The sequence below is a fragment of the Bubalus kerabau genome, chromosome 15 (genome assembly GCF_029407905.1).
Source record: "Bubalus kerabau isolate K-KA32 ecotype Philippines breed swamp buffalo chromosome 15, PCC_UOA_SB_1v2, whole genome shotgun sequence".
In the NCBI taxonomy this organism is placed as follows: Eukaryota; Metazoa; Chordata; class Mammalia; order Artiodactyla; family Bovidae; genus Bubalus; species Bubalus kerabau.
This window is the reverse complement of record NC_073638.1, coordinates 42,204,710-42,226,516: the sequence shown is the minus strand read 5'-3', so window position 1 is coordinate 42,226,516 and position 21,807 is coordinate 42,204,710. Positions and strand designations below refer to the sequence as shown.

The 21,807-nt window shown below is 48.5% G+C and overlaps 1 protein-coding gene across 9 annotated transcripts in view; it reads left to right on the top strand.

Moving 5' to 3' along the window:
* AMPD3 (adenosine monophosphate deaminase 3) overlaps positions 1 to 21,807 on the top strand; it is a 296,752-nt gene that overhangs the window by 245,086 nt on the left and 29,859 nt on the right. For 2 of the 9 annotated variants that reach the window (XM_055548652.1, XM_055548651.1), the window contains one exon: positions 13,494 to 13,719. In XM_055548652.1, coding sequence (XP_055404627.1) covers positions 13,499 to 13,719 — 221 coding nt within the window. In that variant the 5' untranslated portion in view covers positions 13,494 to 13,498. The other 7 variants (XM_055548650.1, XM_055548653.1, XM_055548649.1 and 4 more) reach the window with 7 other exon arrangements.

The window sequence follows — 21,807 nt, the reverse complement described above, 5'->3', positions numbered from 1 at the left end:
TGGCTCAGATGTTATATGTAGCATTTCAGGAGGAGCTAAACATTCTTGAGTTTGTTTTATAGCTAAAGTATTATTATTTTATCTTACTTGTCTATTTTCCTCTGTTTCAGCATTTTCTCACTTCTCTGATTAAATCTGCGCCTGGGAACTCAGGGAAGGCCTAGGATGCTAAGTCGTGTCCGACTCTTGTGACCCCATGGACTGTAGCCTGCCAGGCTCCTCTGTCCATGGGATTCTTTAGGCTAGAACACTGGAGTGGGTTGCCATTTTCTTCTTCAGGGGATCAGGATTCCCCACCCAGAAATTGAACCCAGGTCTCCTGCACTGCAGGCAGAATCTTTACCAACTGAGCTAGGAGGGAAGCCCTAGGATGCTAAAGTTTTCCACAAACAAGAAGCAGGTGGAGGACAGGGAAGGTAGGAGCATCTATAGGATCCTGCTTGGTTACAGAAACACAGGAATAAGAGCAGGTTCTGGCACGTTCCTGGAAGGAAATTAGGAGTTTGAGTTTGGACACGTTTTCCCAGGCTTTGGAACCTCTGGTGGAGATGTGTCCAGTAAGTTGGATAGACCATTTGCAGCTCTGGAGCACTCCGGAATGATGAGGAGGTTCAAGAGTCATTAGCAGGCAGGAGGTTGTTAAAACCATAGGAGTGGGTGAGAGCCCCAGACGAGGCAGGCAGCTCAGCGGTAGAAAACCCAACAACGCTGCAACAAAAAGCCAGGCCCTGGAGGCTGAGAACCTAGCAGTCATCATTGGGGTATGTTGAAAATCTGGGGTTGTGGCGGGCCGCGGGGGCCAACTCTGGAAACTGTACTCCAAGGGTTCCAGGAAGGAAGGTGTGGTCAGCAAGTTCAAATGCTGGGGAGGGGCGAGTAGGGGCTACAAAGCACTCACTGGCTTCTGGCAACTAAGAGGTCAGTGCGGACTTGGAGGGGCGGGTGCATAAGCCCAGGGTTGGAGGAGAGGGCGAGAGGGAGTGTCAGCTCAGTTCCGGGGAGTAAGTCACCTGTTTGGGGACCGTGACCCCAGCATCTCTCTTTGGGACAAGTTCCGGCAGGGGAGGAGGTTCGGAAGACGGAACACAGAAGAGAGCGCTTTGGGGGCCGGGGCTGACCGCCGAAGCGAGGTGCAAGGAGCCCGACTGGTCCTGACCCCCGGCGGCTGCGGGCGCGCTTCCGGCCGAGGGACCCATCGTCGCCGCGGCGCCCCTGGGGCGCTCAAGTTTCCAGTTGGCCGCGCGGCCCTGTAGCGGCGCTCCAGGTAGCGGCGGCCCGGCCCGGTGGGCGGGCGGCGGGCAGGGTAGACCTGCGCGGCGGCGGCCCGGCCCGCACCGCTCTGTTGCCGGCTCCTCGCTTCCTCTCCGCTCCGCGCCCAGGTAGGTCACCGGCTGGGGCGGCGCGAGGCCCCGGGTCCTCTCCCCTGCGGAGGTGGCCTTCCTCCTGCCTCCCGGCGGGCACGGGACGCCGCAGCACCGCACCCTGGGAGCGCCGGTCCCCGCCCCTGCTGCGGGACTCTCCGCAGGCTCCCGCCCGGCGCCAGCGGTCGGCAAGGCCTGGCCGGGGCCGGCTCGCTCCGGCAGCAGTGCTCGGCAGCCTTTCCGCGGTGTTGGCTGTGCGCCCTGCCCCGCGCCGCCACCTGTGTTCCAGCCTGCGGGCCGCCCCCATTGGCCCGCGGCATGGCCCTGTCCCCTGAACCCGGTGAGTGCGTGCGATGCTGCGCTCCTGACCTTGGGCCCACGCCCCGCAGCCCCCGGCTGCCCGGGGCGGGAGTCGGAGCGCCCCGGGGTGGGAACTAAGGTCCTGGGCTTCCTCGCCCGCTGAGAAGGTGGCTCCGACCCCAGGCTCATCGCTTGCCAGGGCTCTGGCCTCTCCCAGTCCCTGTGGTAGCCTAGGGTTCAGAGTCCTCGGGTGAACCCGCCGCCGCATCTCGGCTCCCTGGCGACTGATTTCGGATTCGAAAGGTTTAGAGAAATTAAGGGATCTGGGACTTGCCGCCGCTTAAGTACCTGGACAAATTTCTGGGTGCTTGAGGACTGGCCAGATGCCAACAGCTTAAGACTTCCACCTGAAGGCAGGGGGATGGACAGGATGGCAAGGTGATGGGATCATTGGAGGCCTTCATCCTTACCTCTTTGGCTCTTTCCAGGCAAGGGAGGTAGGTATACTGCATCTGGCAGTCTGCTTTATGCCCTTGAACTTCCTGGTAGTTGCTTTGCCAGTGGAACTGCTTGACTTGGCTGGCAGAGGCCTCTGGAGTAGGAGAGGCTTGCTAACTAGAGTGTCATTTCCCCTAACTGTTGGGTCCTTGTGTGTGAGTGGAACCTTGGTGATGATAAATTAGCAAAGGAGCTGAGTGAAGAAAGCTGGAAACACTAGGAGGAATTTCAGCATGGTCCAGAGCCCTTGTTGACTATCCCCCTGGATGTGGTAACCAACATTTGGCCACTTTAGGGAGAAATTGGCTGCAACTGGAACTCCCATAGGAGAAATTCCTCCCCTGACTGAAGCATCAGTGGCAGCCATAGAGCCAGGCAGCCATAGAGCCTCTGTCAGCCCTCACCTTCTAGTGTATTGATAGCTAGTTTGGAGTGGTTGTGTGCTGTGCTTAGTTGCTCAGTCGTGTCCAACTCTGCAACCCCATGGATTGTAGCCCTCCAGGCTCCTTTGTTCATAGAATTTTCCAGGCAAGAATACTGGAGTGGGTTGTCATTTCCTACTCCTGACCTACCTACAACTCTGGCAGCAACTCTGAGGAGCTGCTCTAAAGATGCCTGTTTGGGGCTGCCCTAAGAACTACAGTACTTTCTTGAGTGGCCTGAGGGAGACTCTTGGACTCTGAGCCCCACCCTCAGCCCAACCTCGGTTCTTCAGAGATCCTCAGTAAGGGGTGAGGGACTCTCAGCAAAGTCAAGAAGCTTTTGAAGAGATGAGCTCTGCTTTCCTTGTCTTCACACTAGGTCTGCCCTCTTTAGATGGCTTTGAAATCAATTCCTGGTCTTGAAAATATCATGAACAGATAAAATACAGCCTTAATGTTAAGCACGCAGAATATCTTCTCTCCCCGAAAGCTGCTCATTGGTCTTTCGGTTCTTCCCCCACAAATATTAATCTCTTATTTCTAATGTGTGCTGCTGCATATTTAGGACAGGAGACCATGGCTTTGGGCTCTGATCTAGCAGGGGCTAGGCCTGAATAGGGTGGGCTCCTGACTTGAGTGCTGGCCATGCAAAGTCAGCAAGAAGTATCACTTATAGAGGAGAAGGTTATTTTTCCTGATCTGGTTTCACATTTGAACATGGTTTCCTTTTTCTTGAACCCAAATAGGAGTTGAGACAGTACCTGGCACATATTAGTGCTCAGTAAATAATGCTGAATGAAAGGATTTGGTGTCTAGATGAAAGGTCATGTTCATTTTCTCTGTTGGACGTTCTCACAGCTAGTATCAGAATGATGATGATGTCAAGAGATAATATTTATAAAACACATATTATGTGCCAGGTACTATTCTAAGCACTTTACACTAACCGATTGTCATGGCAACCTATGAGGTTGGCACTGTTATTATCCCCATTTTATAGGGAATAAAACTGAACCAGAGAAATCAGTAACTTGTCCAAGGTTACGTAACTTAGTGGTGAAGCAAAATTCAAACCTGAGAAGTCTGGCTTGAGTCCATATTCTTAACCACATACTGTACTGACTCTTGACATTGACGTAGGTAGATTGACCACTAAGCTCATTGACTCATTCATTAAGTTATGCATTCACTCATTCAACAGGTATTTCTTGATACTTACTATAAGGATTCAATAGTGAATGAGAGGAGCAAGGTCTGTCATGAAGGTGATACATAGTGAGCGAAACCCCTTTGCCCAACCTCTCTTTGAGTTATGCACACCTCAGAAGTGAGGAGAAAATGAACCCTGTATAGGCAAGGCCACAGCATCCTTTTGGGGAGAGGGAAGTGGTATCTTTTTGGATAAGACATAATTTGATTCCAGCCTTTCCTGTTTGTTGGGATTTTGTAAGGGACAGTTAAGTAGTAAAAACCTGATTTGGCACAATAATTTTACATCCTTGAACCTAATAAATATTGTAGGTTTTTATATCATGGAAATGAAAATAAAAAATTGGGTGTAGTCTGGTCTCCTGGGCAGGAAATACAGGCCTGGGCCTGGTTATCATAGATTGTCTTTTTTTCCTTAAAGTCTATTGTAAAAAATTGAGATACAGTTCATGTATAATATTATATCAGTTATAGGTATGCAACATAGTGATTCATAATTTTTAAGGGTTATATTCCATTTATAATTATTGTAAATTATTGGGTATATTCCCTGTGTTGTACAATATGTGCTTTTAGCTTATTTATTCTATACATAATAGTTTGTGCCTCTTTATCTCCTACCCCTATTGTGTCCCGCCCCCTTTCCTTTCCCTACTGGTAATCACTAGTTAGTCCTCTATACTGTCTCTGTTTCCTTTTTGTTATATTAATTAGTTTGTTGTACTTTTTAGATTCCACATGTAAGTCATATCATACAGTATTTGTCTTTTTCTGTCTGACTTATTTAACTTAAGTATAATACCTTCCAAGTCTATCCATATTATTGCAAATGGCAAAATATTCTTTCTTATGGCTGAGAATTCTATTGTATATATTTCCACATCTTCTCTATCTGTTCATTGCTGATGGGCACTTAGGCTGCTTCCATATCTTGGGGATTGTAAATAATGCTGCTCTGATCATTGGGGTACTTTCAAGTTAGTATTTTCATTTTTTCAGATCTATATCCAGGAGTGGAATTGTTGGGTAATATGGTAGTTCTTTCAGGATTTGAAATAGCTCAACTGGAATTCCATCACCTCCATTAGCTTTGTTCGTAGTGATGCTTCCTAAGGCCCACTTGACTTCACATTCCAGGATGTCCGGCTCTAGGTCAGTGATCACACCATCGTGATTATCTGGGTCGTGAAGCTCTTTTTTGTATAGTTCTTCTGTGTATTCTTGCCATCTCTTCTTAATATCTTCTGCTTTTGTTAGGTCCATACCATTTCTGTCCTTTATTGAGCCCATCTTTGCATGAATGTTCCCTTGGTATCTCTAATTTTCTTGAAGAGATCTCTAATCTTTCCCATTCTGTTGTTTTCCTCTGTTTCTTTGCATTGATCGCCGAGGAAGGCTTTCTTATCTCTCCTTGCTATTCTTTGGAACTCTGCATTCAGATGCTTATGTCTTTCCTTTTCTCCTTTGCTTTTTGCTTCTCCTCTTTTCATAGCTTCCAGGCCTCCCCAGACAGCCATTTTGCTTTTTTGCATTTCTTTTCCATGGGGATGGTCTTGATCCCTGCCTCCTGTACAATGTCACAAACCTCCATCCATAGTTCATCAGGCACTCTATCAGATCTAGTGCCTTAAATCTATTTCTCACTTCCATTGTATAATCATAGGGGATTTGATTTAGGTCATACCTGAATGGTCTAGTGGTTTTCCCTACTTTCTTCAATTTAAGTCTGAATTTGGCAATAAAGAGTTCATGATCTGAGCCACAGTCAGCTCCTGGTCTTGTTTTTGCTGACTGTATAGAGCTTCTCCATCTTTGGCTGCAAAGAATATAATCAATCTGATTTCGGTGTTGACCATCTGCTGATGTCCATGTGTAGAGTCTTCTCTTGTGTTGTTGGAAGAAGGTGTTTGCTATGACCAGTGCGTTCTCATGGCAAAACTCTATTAGCCTTTGCCCTGCTTCATTCTGTATTCCAAGGCCAAATTTGCCTGTTACTCCAGGTGCTTCTTGAGTTCCTACTTTTGCATTCCAGTCCCCTATAATGAAAAGGACATCTCTTTTGGGTGTTAGTTCTAAAAGGTCTTGTAAGTCTTCATAGAACCGTTCAACTTCAGCTTCTTCAGCGTTACTGGTTGGGGCATAGACTTGGATTACTCTGATATTGAATGGTTTGCCTTGGAAAAAGTTGGCTTAAAGCTCAACATTCAGAAAACTAAGATTATGGCATCTGGTCCCATCACTTCATGGGAAATAAATAGGGAAACAGTGGAAACAGTGTCAGACTTTATTTTTGGGGGCTCCAAAATCACTGCAGATGGTGATTGCAGCCATGAAATTAAAAGATGCTTACTCCTTGGAAAGAAAGTTAGCATAGCATATTAAAAAGCAGAGACATTACTTTGCCAACAAAGGTCCGTCTAGTCAAGGCTATGATTTTTCCAGTAGTCATGTATGGATGTGAGAGTTGGACTGTGAAGAAAGCTGAGCGCTGAAGAATTGATGCTTTTGAACTGTGGTGTTGGATAAGACTCTTGAGAGTCCCTTGGACTGCAAAGAGATCCAACCAATCCATTCTAAAGGAGATCAGCCCTGGAATTTCTTTGGAAGGAATGATGCTAAAGCTGAAACTCCAATACTTTGTCCACCTCATGCGAAGAGTTGATTCATTGGAAAAGACTCTGATGCTGGGAGGGATTGGGGGCAGGAGGAGAAGGGAACAACAAAGGATGAGATGGCTGGATGGCATCCCTGACTCGATAGACGTGAGTTTGAGTGAACTCTGGGAGTTGGTGATGGACAGGGAGGCCTGGCGTGCTGTGATTCATGGGGTCACAAAGAATTGGACACGACTGAGCGACTGAACTAAACTGATGGTAGTTCTATGTTTAGCTTTTTGATTTTCCACAGTGGCTGCCCCAATTTACATTCCTCCTAACAGTGTATGAGGGTTCCCTTTTCTCCACATCCTCGCTAACATTTTTTATTTGTGGTCTTTTCGATGATAGCCATTCTGACAGATGGGAGATGATATCTCATTGTGGTTTTAATTTGCATTTCTCTTATTAATGATATTGAGCATCTTTTCATGTGCCTGTTGGCCATCTGTATGTCTTCTTTTGAAACATGTCTATTGAGGTCTTCTATCCACTTTTTAATTGAGTTGTTTGTATTTTTGATGTTGAGTTGAATGAGGTATTTATATATTTTGGTTATTAGCCCCCTATTGGTTATATCATTAGCAGTATATTCTTCCATTCAGTAGTATCATAGATTGTCTTAATGTTCTTTCAAAAGGTAAAGGGCTTTGAGTTTGGGACCAGTGCTCCTCAGTCTAGGGGGACTTCTGGAGGAAGGAGGAGCAGAGGATGTGTTAGGCTCAAAGAGGAATTGTTAGTTCCCCAGCAAAGTTTGCTCTCCCAAGACAAAGCCACAGTTTCCTTCAAAGCTGCTGCTCTTCTGGAGGGTCTTGCATCCCTCCAGTGGGACCCTTGGTCTTTGTCCCAGCCTGTGTCATTGTAGTGGGGCTGCCGCCCATCTCTCTTTGGATGTGATGGAATAGATCTGATGCTAATCACTGGGGCCTGGGAAGGCAGCTTTTTCTAGATTGGAAAATGAAGGCTCAAAGTGGAAGGCGTTTTCCAAAGCCTATGCCCAGGATATGCATAGGTATTTTTCCCTAGGGTGTCAGTGGTGGAAGGGTCAAATAAGTGTGTTGGGTTAAACAAAGTCAAGCAGCTTTTAAAAAGTTATTATTTGTTTATTTTTGTCTCCGTTGGCTCTTCGTTACTATGCATGGGCTTTTCTCCAGTTGCAGTGAGCGGGGGCTACTCTCTAGTTGGGGCGTGCAGGCTTCTCAGTGCAGTGGCTTCTCTTGTTGCGACTGACTGGCTCTAGGGTGCACAGGCTCAGTAATTGTGGTGTGAAGAGTTAGTCACCCTGCGGCGTGTGGGATCTTCCTAGACCAAGAATCGAACCCATGTCCTCTGCATTGGCAGGTGGATTCCCAACCACTGGACCATCAGAGTAGTCCCCTCAAGCAGCTTTCTTGACCAGAGGATTTCAAAATGTCTAGAATCTGCTATTAGGAATCGTGTGTGTGAATTCCCATGAAGGACTATGGTATGCGGTACTGTGTAAGCCTTCTGGCATTTTATGTTCTACAGACTACACTTTGGAAAACGCTTGTTTAGACCAGAACTTTCCAGGGTCTGGTTAAAAGATCTAGAATAAGACTAGGTCCAAGTCGGTTCTCAGATGCATGGGCTAGGATGCTCCATGGCAGCCCCATCCTAACCCCACTCCCGCCCCAAACACACTGCCAAAGGAATCATTTGCCTCTCCTCCCTCTGGCAAAATAGTACTAAAGGCTCAGGTATTTTTCCCCCCTTCATTTTAAGGTCGTTTAATTATTTAATGAATACACATGACCGTCCCTCTACGTTGCTTGTAGCCTGCTGTTCGCGCTGTTTATGAAACAGCTGTGAGGACAGGTGGGTCCTAATCTCTGGGTAGCTAAAGCCCAGCAGCAGCCCGAGGATCGTGTGTCAACCCTGTAATCCCACTCTGTACACACAGGAATTATTCTGCCGCTCAGGAAGGCATAACCTCACGATTGGACATGAGGAGGTGACTCAGGCCCAAGCCAGGGCTGAAGCCAGCCTCCCAGTAAACAAGTGGCCCCGTCCTCTCTGGGCGCTTCTCCCCAGGGTTTCAACAGCACCACAGAAATAGCCCTGTTGCTCATGGTTATTTCCCAGACCCACGCCGCTGCTCTAAGTCCCTGGGAGGCCGCGTGTCTGTTGTGAGCTTCCCCACAGAGGACTGTTCTTCTCCTAAAGGGCGGGTGAGGAGTGGGACTTCGCGCCCTGGGAGGCTGTAGTGATCCACCTGGACTGCTCCGTGGGTTACCTGAGGCAGGGAGCCCGGCAGCTGCTGGCGGCTGCATCCAGCCGGCCCTCAGGAGGCTTCTCCAAGCTGGAGGCCCACGTGGGAGCTGACAGCGGCAGTAAGGAGGGGAGGCTGGGGCAGATGGGAGGCACTTCTTTCCCGGGGGTGGGTGGGTGGGCCAGCAGGCCCGCTGCTCTGGCTGAGCTGATCAGGTTGCCCTGTCATCTGTGATGTGCAGCTCCCTTCCGGGAAAGGAGCCGATCGAGGCAGCCTCTCATCCTCACCTTCTCCCGCCCTGCTCTCCCCTTGAGCTTCTGTCCTTTCCCTCAGGTGGGGGAGGGGCTCGCATTGGCAACTGGCCCAGAGCCCCCTCTCCCAGCACCACCAGTCTTGGGGTACTCCCAGGAAGGCTGCTTCGGGGCGGGGGGCCCTCTGAGCGGACTAGGGCAGGCTCGTAAGATGAGCCTGGTCGCGAGGCGGAGCCTGAATTGGAGTTTAGAAAGGGAAGCGGCGCAGGTGATGGTATCGCAGCTAGTGCTCAGCTTTCAGGAGGGGTCTGGACGTTCGAGGGAGGGGGTGGCTTATCAGCTGCGGTTGGTCAGGAAGGCTGAATGTACTTTTGCTTAGGGCGGCAGCAGCTTGAGTTTCCTGCTCTGAAGGGGGCTGTGAGTGGGGGCAGGACACTGCTTTCTGGACACAGCAGCCGTGATAGCTGGCATTACCTGGGCCCTTTTAGGACTCTTGGAAAATTTCCACTTCCATTTCATATTCACGGAAGAATTTCCAGCCCAGACGTATCCTGCTGTTGCTCAGGGCTGCTCACAGATATGCAAAGCAGAGACCTCCCACCCCAGCAGCAGACAGAACCCAGCTAGCTAGCTGCACTCACACTGACTCAGCTCAGCCTCCCGGGCAGCACGCAGCCTTTGGTCCGAGTGCGTCACCTGGATGGCATCCTCAGGAGCAGCCATGGGGACCCCAGCACCAGGCTCAGGTCTGTGTCGTGGGTTCTGACTATGGGAGACTGACAGGAGCGAGAAACAGCTTCATTTGTGTAGTGAGGGGATTTTTAAGATGCACTGTGCCCCTTTTCTGGAGAGGCTGTGATACCGTGAGAAAGTGCCTGTTTGTTGAAATTGGTGGCATATTACAGCTTTCTAACTTTGGGACACTTTGCCGTCAAGCTCACTGGAGGGTGTGGTATTGTATGTCACAACGACATAAGCCGATGCGAGTGAATTCACCCTCCCAGGCATGCTGGCTTCAGCTGACAAGTGGTTGAAAGTCAGGCTTGAACTAGCAGCTGGAGCTGAAGCTCTGCTGGGCTTTCCTCCACATGCCTGGCCTGGCCGGGGTCTCTGGGTCTGAGAAGAGAGGCAGGCTCTGGAGGAAGGGGTTGGCAGGTGGGACTTGTCTGCCAATGATGTGCAGAAGACAGCAAATATCCAGAAGGCTCCTAAGACCCACTGACTTAGCCCAGCACCCTGGCTGGGTTACTCGGTCAACTCTAAGTCATGGAGTAGTCTTCACCAGTTATTTAAGATGTTGGTAGTAGTCCTGCAGGGGATTCATATGGATACTGACACAAAGAGGTCTATGGGGAGATGGTACTCTGTGATTCTCAAGTCTTTGGTGTGCCCCATGAATCGGGTTGAAGAGGCTATGGAATGCAGCATTTCCCTAATTATTGACCCCAGGACCTGTTTCATAGCAATAGGTATTGACTTCTAATGAGACCCAATATGGAAAAGACTGACTTAAGTTATTTGAGCTAAAGAAAAAGGAAGCTCACTTGTAGAAGGATGCATCCTGTAAAGTATGTTTGGTTGACTTGAGTACACAAAAATGCTTCGTGGAAAAATTGGCAGGATCTGGCATAAGAGCCCTCAGACACAAAAGACACCCCCAAGTGGCCCACTTCTGAGGGGATGTGGCTGGGTCATGCTTGTGTGTATTTAGAGGGGTATAAGGAGGCGATCAGCCCTGGGATTTCTTTGGAAGGAATGATGCTAAAGCTGAAACTCCAGTACTTTGGCCACCTCATGTGAAGAGTTGACTCATTGGAAAAGACTCTGATGCTGGGAGGGATTGGGGGCAGGAGGAGAAGGGGATGACAGAGGATGAGATGGCTGGATGGCATCACTGACTCGATGGACGTGAATCTGAGTGAACTTCGGGAGTTGGTGATGGACAGGGAGGCCTGGTGTGCTGCGATTCATGGGGTCACACAAAGTCGGGCACCATTGAAGCGACTTAGCAGCAGCAGCAAGGAGGCGGTGGTGAGCAGCCTCTGATGCTATCATAGCTAAAGGGCTAAAGCTAATGCAGAGATGGGTCTTAAAGGTGGAATTCCTTTTGGACTGGCCTCTTTCTGGTGTGGAGTAGGTGGGAGAGGACCCTGATGACCAAAATATGGGATGTAGACATTTGATTAGTTTTCATATTTTTCTCTTTTTGGAACTCTTGAGTCTATTCATTTTCTTTTTCTTTTCTTTGTTTTTGTGCAAATGACATTACAGTAGCATCAACGATCAAAATCAGATATTGCCTTTCCCACTGGCAGTCCTGCCATCTGGTCATTTAAGTGTGTTTCTTGCAGCCCTGGTCCATAAGGGGTTGCATTTTCGTATCATTGTAATCAAAGCTTGGGAACAGTTTCATGTATTAGTTTTTTCATTTGCTGTTATCTCACAAGGTATTTTTTTATGTGATGGTGCTGTCCTCATGATTATAATTTTGGTTGCTTCATGTTCTTTTTCAAGTGAGTATGCTCTCATCTGAACCTTTTAAAGCTATTTCCATGAAGAGTGCAGGTAAACTTCTTTGTGCGTTTTCCTTCCTTCAGATTCTTTTCTTAGAAGCAATTTCTCAAGTGGGCTTGCTCTTTCAGATGCTTGAATGCTTTACGGCTTTTGGTGCCCCTTGCCTGGAATACTGTAAAGATCTGGAAAGCTGCACTTGACAGGGGCCTTAGAATTGGGGGATGGGGAACAAAGTTGGTCCAGCTTTGTTCACCCCTGACAGCTCCTCCTGGGTCCAGCTCTTTCTCTCCATTTCTTTATTCTGTCACCTTCTTCTCTGGCCTCTGCTCTGATGGTTTCCAGCTTCCTCTTCTCTGCTATCAGGGTGTGGAAATCTCCACAGCAAGCCGTTCCGCTTCATCTTTGCAGGATGCTATCTTGGTCTCTGCTGCCACAGACCAGCACAGTTGCATCCTGGGCTGCCTCTCTCCTCCCACTCAGGCCCCGAGGGGTGAGAGAGGCCCAGGAAAGGCCTGGCCTTGGTGGCAGAAGGAAGGAGGAAATTGGTTTCACAGTCTAAGGGCCCGCAGAGGTTTTGTAGAATACCTCTCTATATAGCCTGCCCTTTAAGCAGCCTGCTTTCCTCCTTCCTGTCTGTGTTATGAATTAGATCCGCAGGCCACAGAGAAGACCAGAGCAGCAAGCCCTCCTGGAACCAGAAACCTCACTGGTACCTAGAATTACGGTGCTTAGAACTGAGAGGGCCTTGGAGACCACTTAGTCTAGTCCCTTTATCTCACAGATGAGAACACCGGGAGGCATAGAGAGTGACTGCCCCCAGCTGCTCAGCGTCCCTCCTCCTCTGAAAGTGCTTCCTCTCCCTGCCAGAGAGCAGCCGGGCACTGTCTCAACCTTCGTCCTCTGTCTGCCTGATGAAACCACGTCTCTCTTTAAACCCTCCTTAAAGAAACCGGATTGACATTCCTGGTGAAGGTGGCTTGTGGAAGGGATACAGTATTGGTCTGCTCCATAGGTGGGATGCTGGAGACAGCGAGGGGACCTGCCCTGACCCCCAAATGGGCAGAGAGAAGCAGCACAGTTTAGGGGTTCAGAGGTCAGATGCCAGAACCAGATTCGTGGGCTCAGAGTCCCTGAGCGGAGGCTCAGAGAGGAAACAGATGGGAGCCAGTGGCTGGGAGCAGTGCAGGTCATGGCCTGCTTATTAGAAGTGTGACCCTGGGCAAGTTAGCTGTCTGTGCCTTCATTCTGCCATCTGTAAAATGGGAACAATAGGATTAACTGAGTTAGTACATGTATAGGCCTTGACAGAGTGCACTTACTACATGCTATATAAGTGTTGAAAGGCAAGCAAAGAAAAGAATCAACCAGGCGATTTAGGCCGGCTACTGATAGTGAGAAGCCAGTGTGCAGAGGAGGTAAGGGCAAGCTTCTTTGAGGATGTGAGTCTTCAGCTGTGAGAGGTAAAGAGTCTCCCTGTCCCCAGATTTTTATGTTATAGGCTGTCCTGTTAGAAGTTCCAGAGGGTTTGGGAGATGGCGCAACTGTGGTTTCCTTCTAGCAACGGTTCTCATTTTGTGTAGTGAGGAATGCTCTTACGCCGACCATTAGAGCCTTTGGGCTTTGGCCTTCCTCTCTATGCAGTGGGGAGCAGGCTTGGTCATGGTAGCACCCCGCACGGCTGCCTCATCGTCTACAGGAGGGGTTCTGAGCTCTCTCCTCCACAAGGGGTGGGAAGGGTGGGGCTTGCCCCTTCACGAGGATTCCCTGGTTTCGGGAAAACAGTAGAACCCTTGGTTGGACAGTTCATGCTTTCACTTCTGAGCATTTGCTTTCTTGAGATGTAAGTGGGCCTATGCCTTTCACAGTCACTCGCTTAGGGAGCTAGTTGTAAAAATTGGCCTGTTGGGTTTGATCCGGGGAATTCCTGAGTAGACAGCTGACCCCAAAGACTGGGGCACCTGGCCCTTTTTTCAATGTCTTCTCCTGCCCTGCACACCAGTGACTCAGGTGGTCTAGTAGTTCTTGGCTCACGTTGGTTCTTTTTTTTCTGCCAGCTGAGATGCCGCGCCAATTCCCCAAGCTGAACATCTCCGAGGTGGATGAACAAGTCCGGCTCCTAGCCGAGAAGGTGTTTGCTAAAGTGCTCCGAGAAGAGGACAGCAAAGATGCCCTGTCCCTCTTCACAGTCCCCGAGGACTGCCCCATTGGGCAGAAGGAGGCCAAGGAGAGGGAGCTGCAGAAGGAGCTGGCGGAGCAGAAGTCTTTGGAGACTGCAAAAAGGTTTGTCCCCCTGAGCTGGGTGGGGTTGTGCAGACACAGGTGGGCTGCAGATGCTTGTCTTGTGATGAGGCGCCTTGTGTGAAATCGGCTGTCCTGGAAGCTGACTTTAGTTCTTAACCGAGACTATTTAACTCACCACGTATTCACTGAAGGGTGTTGTGGCTTTGGTTGAAAAGATCGAAAACCACTTTCTCTGCTGCTGTTTTAAAAACAAATCATGTGCCTAGATACTCACGATTTCCAAATAACATTTCCATCTTCTTTCTAGAAACTTGAGGGTTTGTTGGGAAACATCAATTTTACTTCTTTCATCACTTGACAAGTACTTTGCGTTGTTAATTAACTCATCTCACTATTTGCCAGGTGTTGTGCTGGGCACTGGGGATATATTAATGAACTAGATATACTCCCTGCCGTGTAGAGCTTACAGTTGGTCTAGACAATAATTGACTGGACAAATTAATTGAGAAATGACAAGTTGTGATAAGTGCTGTGTCAGTCAGAGTCTAACCAGAAAAGCAGAAACTCCTTGAGTATTGGAAGTAGGATGTTTTTGCAGGAAATTGGCTACAGAGGTGATAGAGAACCAAGCAGCAGGGAGAGAGGCTGCCCAGAGAGTAGACACAGTAGGAAGCAGCTGTCCCCCCAGACTGGAGAGACAGTGGAGGGAAATGGGGTTGCTGGAGCTTGGGGTGGAGGAGTTGGAACTGCGGTGGCCTTTCCAATGGAAACTGGAGCCTAGGGGGTGATGCAACAGCTGCAGAGATGGCCTCCAAAGGCCAAGATGGAGACGAGATACCTGGCTTTAATCTTTCTGGCACCTTCTGGTTTCCCCCACTGGTTGCCATTGTCCAAGCCTAGCCAGAAGCCAGCTGACACATGGAGAGGGAGAGTCCTTTTTCAGATTGGGTAGTTAGGGAAGGTGACATTGTAGCTGATGCAAGGGTGTAAAGGAGCCAGCTACTGTAGAGCTGGGTGACGGCCTTATAGGCGGAGGAGCCAGGACAAAGGCCCTTAGGTATCTTCAGGGAGGCCTGTGTACAGTAGAGGTGTGGTTAAGGGCGAAGTGCCATGATCTGCATCTGGAGGGGTAGACAGGGCCCAGGATCAGATTGGCCTGTGCTCCCTGATAAGTAGTTTGGATCTTTAAGTGCATTGGGTTGGGAAGCCTTCACCTTTCAGTTTATCTCACCTGTGTTGTGCTTAGTCGCTCAGTCATGTCCAACTCTTTGTGACCCCCATGGACTGTAGCCTGCCAGGCTCCTCTCTCCATGGGATTCTCCAGGCAAGAATACTGGAGTTGGGTTGCCATTTCCTTCTTGAGGGGATCTTCCCAAACCAGGGATTGAACCTGCATCTCCCGTGTCTCCTCCATTGCAGGTGGATTCTTTCCCCTCTGAGCCATCTGGGAAGCCCATCTCACCTGGGAGAGCAGAATTAAACAATAGAAAGCTTTGAGAAAGTGTCTGGTGGGGCTCTAGCTAGGTGCCTGCCTGGCCGGCACACCGCAGACCTGAATAGCTAAAGTAGTGGAACTTGAGCCCTCTCTGCGACCCAGTCCATCGTCAGGTCCTTCCTAAGGTACCGCCTCATTTTAAAAGGCAAGTCCTTTCCTTCCTTGGCAGTATAGAACTTCAGTACTTTGGTAACATTGTTTAGGAAAGTAGTGAAAAGTCAAGTATTGGTATAAGGGCAAGAACAGAGCTTTATTGTGCAGAATATAAGTGTTTTCCTTCCTCTGAGGGGCTGTAAGCCCATGAAGTGACGGGGTCATTGGTGTCGTTAGCCAGTGAGGTGGTCACAAGTTACCCTGGAGAGTAAAGCAGAGCCTGACTGTGGAGGCCCTCGTCCATACTTTGCTGGCTGAACAGATGTTATGAAGTGAATGCTCTGCAGGACCTTCTGTCTTCTGAATTGAGCATTTTGGACCTTTAATAATGAGAAGAGAAGGAGTCCTGACATTTTTGTATTACTAGAAATGATAGGTTTCTGAGGTCAGTTTCCTACAGAGAGACACTGGACCTGACATCTGCAAAAGAGATTCTTCTGTTATCAATGACCAGGCTAACAGCAAGCCTTCTTACTCTTGAGTCCAAATGATGCTCCATGGTTTCCAGAAGTTCCTCTGCAACCTTCTCTGCAGAATTTTCATTCTTTCCCTACTTGTTAGGTTGTGGTGGTCTTGGTTTGCATCTGTCTGCCCCCTTTGACTGGAAGCTCTCTGAGGACTGTGTCTGGCTCCCACTGTATCCCAAGGATCCAGCCCAGAACCTAACCTGTGTTGGCGAGCAGTGGTTATGTGGTAGGAGAAAGACATCCCGTTTCTCCACTGCCACCACAGACACCACCTCAGAGTGGCCATGGCTCCCTGGATTGCTGTGTTCTGCCACTCACTGGGATGCTCTGTGACTTTGGGCCATTAGGAAACTTCTCTCTGCCCCAGTTTTTCACCATCTGTAAAGTAAGGCCAGTCAAGAGCTACTTTCATGGGATGTTCTGAGCAATGAGGGAATTAACATGTAAAAGGCTTAGGGCAGGGCCTGGATCATGGTAAGCCCCATGGAAATTTTAACTGTCCAACTTCCTGTAGCAGAGATGGGCAGCAACCTTACTGTGGGGGAAGTTAATCTGTATATTAAACTCTGTTGTTCAGTTGTTCAATAGTGTCCGACTCTTTGCGATCCCATGGACTGTAGCACGCCAGGCTCCCCTGTCCTTCACTATCTCCCGAAGTTTGCTCAAACTCATGTCCATTGAGTTGGTGATGCCATCCAACCATCTCATCCTCTGTCGTCCCCTTCTTCTCTTCCTCAGTCTTTTGCAGAATCAGGGTCTTTTCCAATGAGTCTGCTCTTCACATCAGGTGGCCAAAGTCTTGTAGCTTCAGCTTTAGCATCAGTTCTTCCAATAAATATTCAGGGTTGGTTTCCTTTAGGATTGACTGGTTTGATCTCCTTGCTGTCCAGGGGACTCTCAAGAGTCTTCCAGCACCACAGTTCAAAAGCATCAATTCTTTGGTGCTCTGTCTTCTTTATGGTCCAACTCTCACATCTGTACTTGACTACTAGAAAAATCATAGCTTTGACTAGATGGACCTTTGAACGCAAAGAAGTGCCTCTGCCTTTTAATACACTGTGTAGGTTTGTTATAGCTTTTCTTCCAAGAAGCAAGAGTCTTAATTTTGTGGCTGCAGTCACTGTCCGCAGTGATTTTGGAGTCCAAGAAAATGAAACCTGCCCCTGCTTGCACTTTTCCCCCATCTATTTGCCATTAAGTGATGCGACCGAGTTCTATGATCTTAGTTTTTTGAATGTTGAGTTTTAAGCCAGCTTTTTCACTCTTCTCTTTCACCTTCATCAAGAGGTTCTTTAGTTTCTCTTCACTTTCTGCCATTAGACTGGTATTATCTGCTTGTCTGAGGTGGTTGATACTTCTCCTGGCAATCTTGATTCCAGATTGTGATTCATTCCGCCTAGCATTTTGCACAATGTACTCTGCATCTAAGTTAAATAAGCAGAGTGACAATATACAGCCTTGACTTACTCCTTTCCCAGTTTTGAACCTGCCCATTGTTCCATGTCCAGTTCTGACTGTTGCTTCTTGACCTGCATATAGTTTCCCAGGAGGTGGTAAGGTGGTCTGGTATTCCTATCTTGAAGAATTTTCCACAGTTTGTTGTACAAACTTTAGGATAGTCAATGAAGGCTTTAGCATAGTCAATGAAGCAGAAGTAGATGTTTTTCTGGAATTCTCTTGCTTTTTCTATAATCCAGTGGATGTTGGCAATTTGATCTCTGGTTCCTCTGCCTTTTCTAAATCCAGCTTGTACATCTGGAAGTTCTCCATTCACACCATTGAAGCCTTACTTGGAGGATTTTGAGCATTGCCTTGCTAACATGTGAAATGAGTGCATTGGTATGATAGTTTGAACATTCTTTGGCATTGCCTTTCTTTGGGATTCTTTTTTCCAGTCCTGTGGCATGGCTGAGTTTTCCAAATTTGCTGGCATATTGAGTGTAGCACTTTAATAGCATCGTCCTTTAGGATTTTAAATAGCTCAGCTGAAATTCCATCACCTCCACTAGCTTTGTTTATAGTATTGCTTCCTAAGGCCCACCTGACTTCACACTCCAGGATGTCTGGCTCTAGCTCTAGGTGAGTGACCTCACCATCCTCATTACGTGGGTCGTTAAGATCTTTTTTGTACAGTTCTTCTGTGTATTCTTGCCACCTCTTCTTAATCTCTTCTGCTTTTGTTAGGTCCACATTAAGCTTATCAAGTGGATATTCTTATCTTGATTTTGCAGATTAGGACATATATCCAGTAGGTGACCCAGGTCTTTTGAATGTAGAACCTCACACTTTAACCACGAGGCTATCCCATCTCCAGTCAGGCCTGGGGTCCTTGGTTCAGTGTGGAGACACTGGGGACTGCTCTCCAGGATGTAATTGCTGGCTGTTGAATGAAATGGAGGGAAACCTGGACCACAGCTCCCTGCTGCTCACTGGCTCCTTTTCTGCCAAAGCACAATCTGGTCCCTGGACTACTTGTCAGATGTCCTGGTGTCCTCTGGAGCTGTGCACCCCCAGTTTTAGCTTTCAGCCTCGCTGCTCAGTAGAGGCACTGTTAGGCAAATATTTAGTGAACCGTCTGGAGGCGGAACCCTCTCTGCAGCTTCCTCTTTTTCTCTTGCTTGTCCCTGACACTCTGGGATGTAACTGGTAACATGGAGCCCTCCCGCAAGGAACCTCCAGGCCTGGAGCCAGAAGCAGGTTTCCAGATACCCAGAGTCTGTGGATTTGTGTTTCAGACTGTGACATTAGATGGGACTTCTAGTTTGGAAAAAGGTCTCCCTCGCCCTGGCTCCTCTGACAAGCCCGAATGTTTCTGGTACTTGGAGAAAGCTTTTTTGTACAACCATTCTCTTTTTCTCTCTTATTGTTAAAAAAAATTTTTTAAAGACTATTTAAAGTCTAATGTAAAGGCACTAGCTAGAACTTGGAAGTAAAACAGCTTATTAGAAAAAGAATGAGAAACTTGGATTGTGAGTAAGAAAGTTGAGCCCCTAAAACACAGAGGCTGTTATCAGGATTCCAGGAGTTCTAAGAGCTTAACTGGGCTCAGTCATAGACCTCCCAGGGCTGGGGGCCCTCTCCAGGGAGCTGGCACCCTAGGCTGCGCCAAAAGGCACTCGGTTTGCAGGCCAGATCAGGAGGTCAGCAGTGATGTCTTGCTGCAGGGACCTCTCTGCCTCCTTAGGAAGATGACATTGACCAGGCCTCTATTGAGACTCAAGGTGTGTCAAGGTGAGCGGGAGGGGCAGGCTGTCTATGGAATCAGAGTTAGGAGGAAAAGACAAGAAGACTGGAAAACCCTGCTTGCACCCAGAAGCTCTCTGTTGTTCACGTTGAATCACATCATCTTATCTAGCCAGAGCCCACCCACCCTGCAAATATACATAGCTGGAATGTAGCCAGCATGGGTGACAACCCTGTAAGAATATCTGATGTGCAGCCAAAATGCACATCAGGGCTCCTTCGGCGCTCTACTTCTCGTTTTTAAGCAGCTTTATTGAGGTGTAATTCACATACCTTATAATCCATTCATTTAAAGTGTACGATTCAGTGGCTTTTTAGTATATTTGCAAAGTGCAACCGTCATCACAGTCAATTTTAGAACATTTTTTCAACCCCTCCCCCCGAAAGAAATCCTGTACCTTTTAGCTGTCATCCCCCCAATTCTCTCATCCCATCTTCTGTTCTTGTTTCACACTGAGTTCTAATAAGCTTGGTTATTTTGTTTCTTATCCTGTGACAGATTTAAGGAAGCAAATTAAAAGTGGGAGAGGGACTGCTATAGGCAGAGTCACGGGTATGTTGTGCGGTGATTACGAACTCAGACTTTGGAACCAGACCAGCTGGGTTCAAGAGATGGCCTGTGTCTTACGACTGAGTGGCCTCAGGCAAGGACCTTAAGTTCCTATTGCCTGATCTGCAAAACGAGGATGATGGACCTACCTTGTGAGAATTAAATGAGCGAATAAGGATGGCTGCTTAGCATACGTGCTTAGACATCATTAGTGTTCCTGTTTTTGTTATTATTTAACAGTTCACAGTGAGAGAGGAAACAGAATAATTATGAAAATCAGACGCAAGAATTCAAAGCACAGCAGTCTTGGGCCAAAATGTCTCTAAGCTGGTGACTGAATAACGTGATGATGACTCTGAGTCACGGAGAGAAGTTTCAATTATGTTCAGCGTGCACTGATTCAGATACAGGAATTATGAATTTCATTTTTAAAAGCCACACTGAAGTTTTTTTTTTATTCAGAGTATAAAGGGGACAGCCATCTGATGGGAAGAGCCAACTCATTAGAAAAGACCCTGATGCTGGGAAAGATTGAGGGCAAGAGGAGAAGGGGAAGACAGAGGATGAGATTGTTGGATGGACTTGAGTTTGAGTAAACTCTGGGAGACGGTGAAGGACAGGGAAGCCTGGCATGCTGCAGTCCATGGGGTCACAAAGAGTCAGACACCACGTAGCGACTGAACAACAGCACAAGGGGACTCTCCAGAGCAATTACTTCCCTGAGTAAACTAGATAAACACATTTGTTATGAATCGAACATAGTACAGCTAAATCATTTTGTTTTATGAAACTTCTTACAATAGGGGTAAGTCACGTCTAAGTTCAGGGCCATTGACAAAGGAGCTTCATTTGAAACAGGTTAATTTATCTGCTTTTAAAGTTAAGAAGAGAGTTTAAGACTTAACAGGTAAGGAAGATCATACTTCACTGTGCTCTCTGGGGAGGAAGAGTAGCTGAGAAGCATTGGGGAGAGGGAGAGCGAGGTCCATAGAGACCTACACAAGGTCAGGAGCAGCGGGAGGACAGGGGGAGGTGAAGGGAGAGATGGTTGAGGTTCTGCCTTCATCCCTGGCGGGCTTCAGTGTGCAGGTCAGCTGCACCCATGCAGTCAGACACACTGAGTATGTGCTCTATGCCCTCTGCACACCCACCTTTCGGTGCCCACCATGCAGCATGTGTCACAGTCAGCTTGCCCGCCTTCTCCCTTTCAGACAGGCTGAGGCCTCTGGTTTAGGTCACAGAGTAGGTGGCAGCTCGTCAACTGCTCCCCTGCTTAGACCCAGGGCCCCACTTGCACGTGAATCAGTGGAAGCAGTAGGAGCAGATGGGCCTATGGAAGTGCAAATGCCTGCCCCACTTAACGCCATTCAGGTTCAGATTGTTAATGAAACCTTGTGCTGGTGTCTGATTCCTGCTTCGAGCCTTTAGCATAGTAATTCTCACCTGGAGTGGTCTGGGCTGCCAAAACAACCTGAGTGTGTGTGTGTATGTGTATGGAAGGGCTTCAAACGAGTCTCCCAGTCAGGAATGTTCCCCTCTCCCTCTGGAAATGAGGCAGGGAGCCTTCTCTGACCCTCCTGCTCTATGGCTCCCAGCCTCAGTCTGGGTTAGAGCCTCCTCTGGGATCCTGAAATATCAGCTTGTCTCATCACACTGCCCACGTCGTGTGATGATAATCTATTGAACTGTCTGGACATTGAGGTCAGCCTCTGGAGTCAGAGGAGTATTTTGTCTACCCGTCTAGCCCCAGGACCTGGCACATCGTTGTTGAGTAAAGTGAAATCCATTGTGCCTCCTGACCCACTGTATGTCGTTCAGAGCCTTTGGTGAAAGCTTGCCCTGGCCAGACCTCACAGGGCAGTGGCTGCAGGCCTCTGAGAAGATGCTGACTCTTCTCTGGAAGAGCATGGAGGCTCTGGGGCTCTTAACTGGAGTGCCTAGGAGCAGGGAAGGGCTGGGGAGTGGGCAGGGTGAGGGTGGGAACACAGAGAGTGACAGGGACAGGCAAGGGCCATAGAAGTGGTGGGGGCAGCAGACAGGTGCTGAGAGATGCCTGCTAACAGCCCAGATGACCAGGTCGTGTCCTTAGCTGAGGGTCTGGTGGGACAGGAAGGTCCCTGGGGCCCAGGAGGGAAGACAAAGCTGCTCCCTGGCCCGTTGGGCCCGCAAGCTTGGGCTGGAGCTGGTGTCCTTATAGCCCCACTCCCTGCCAGTTCTTG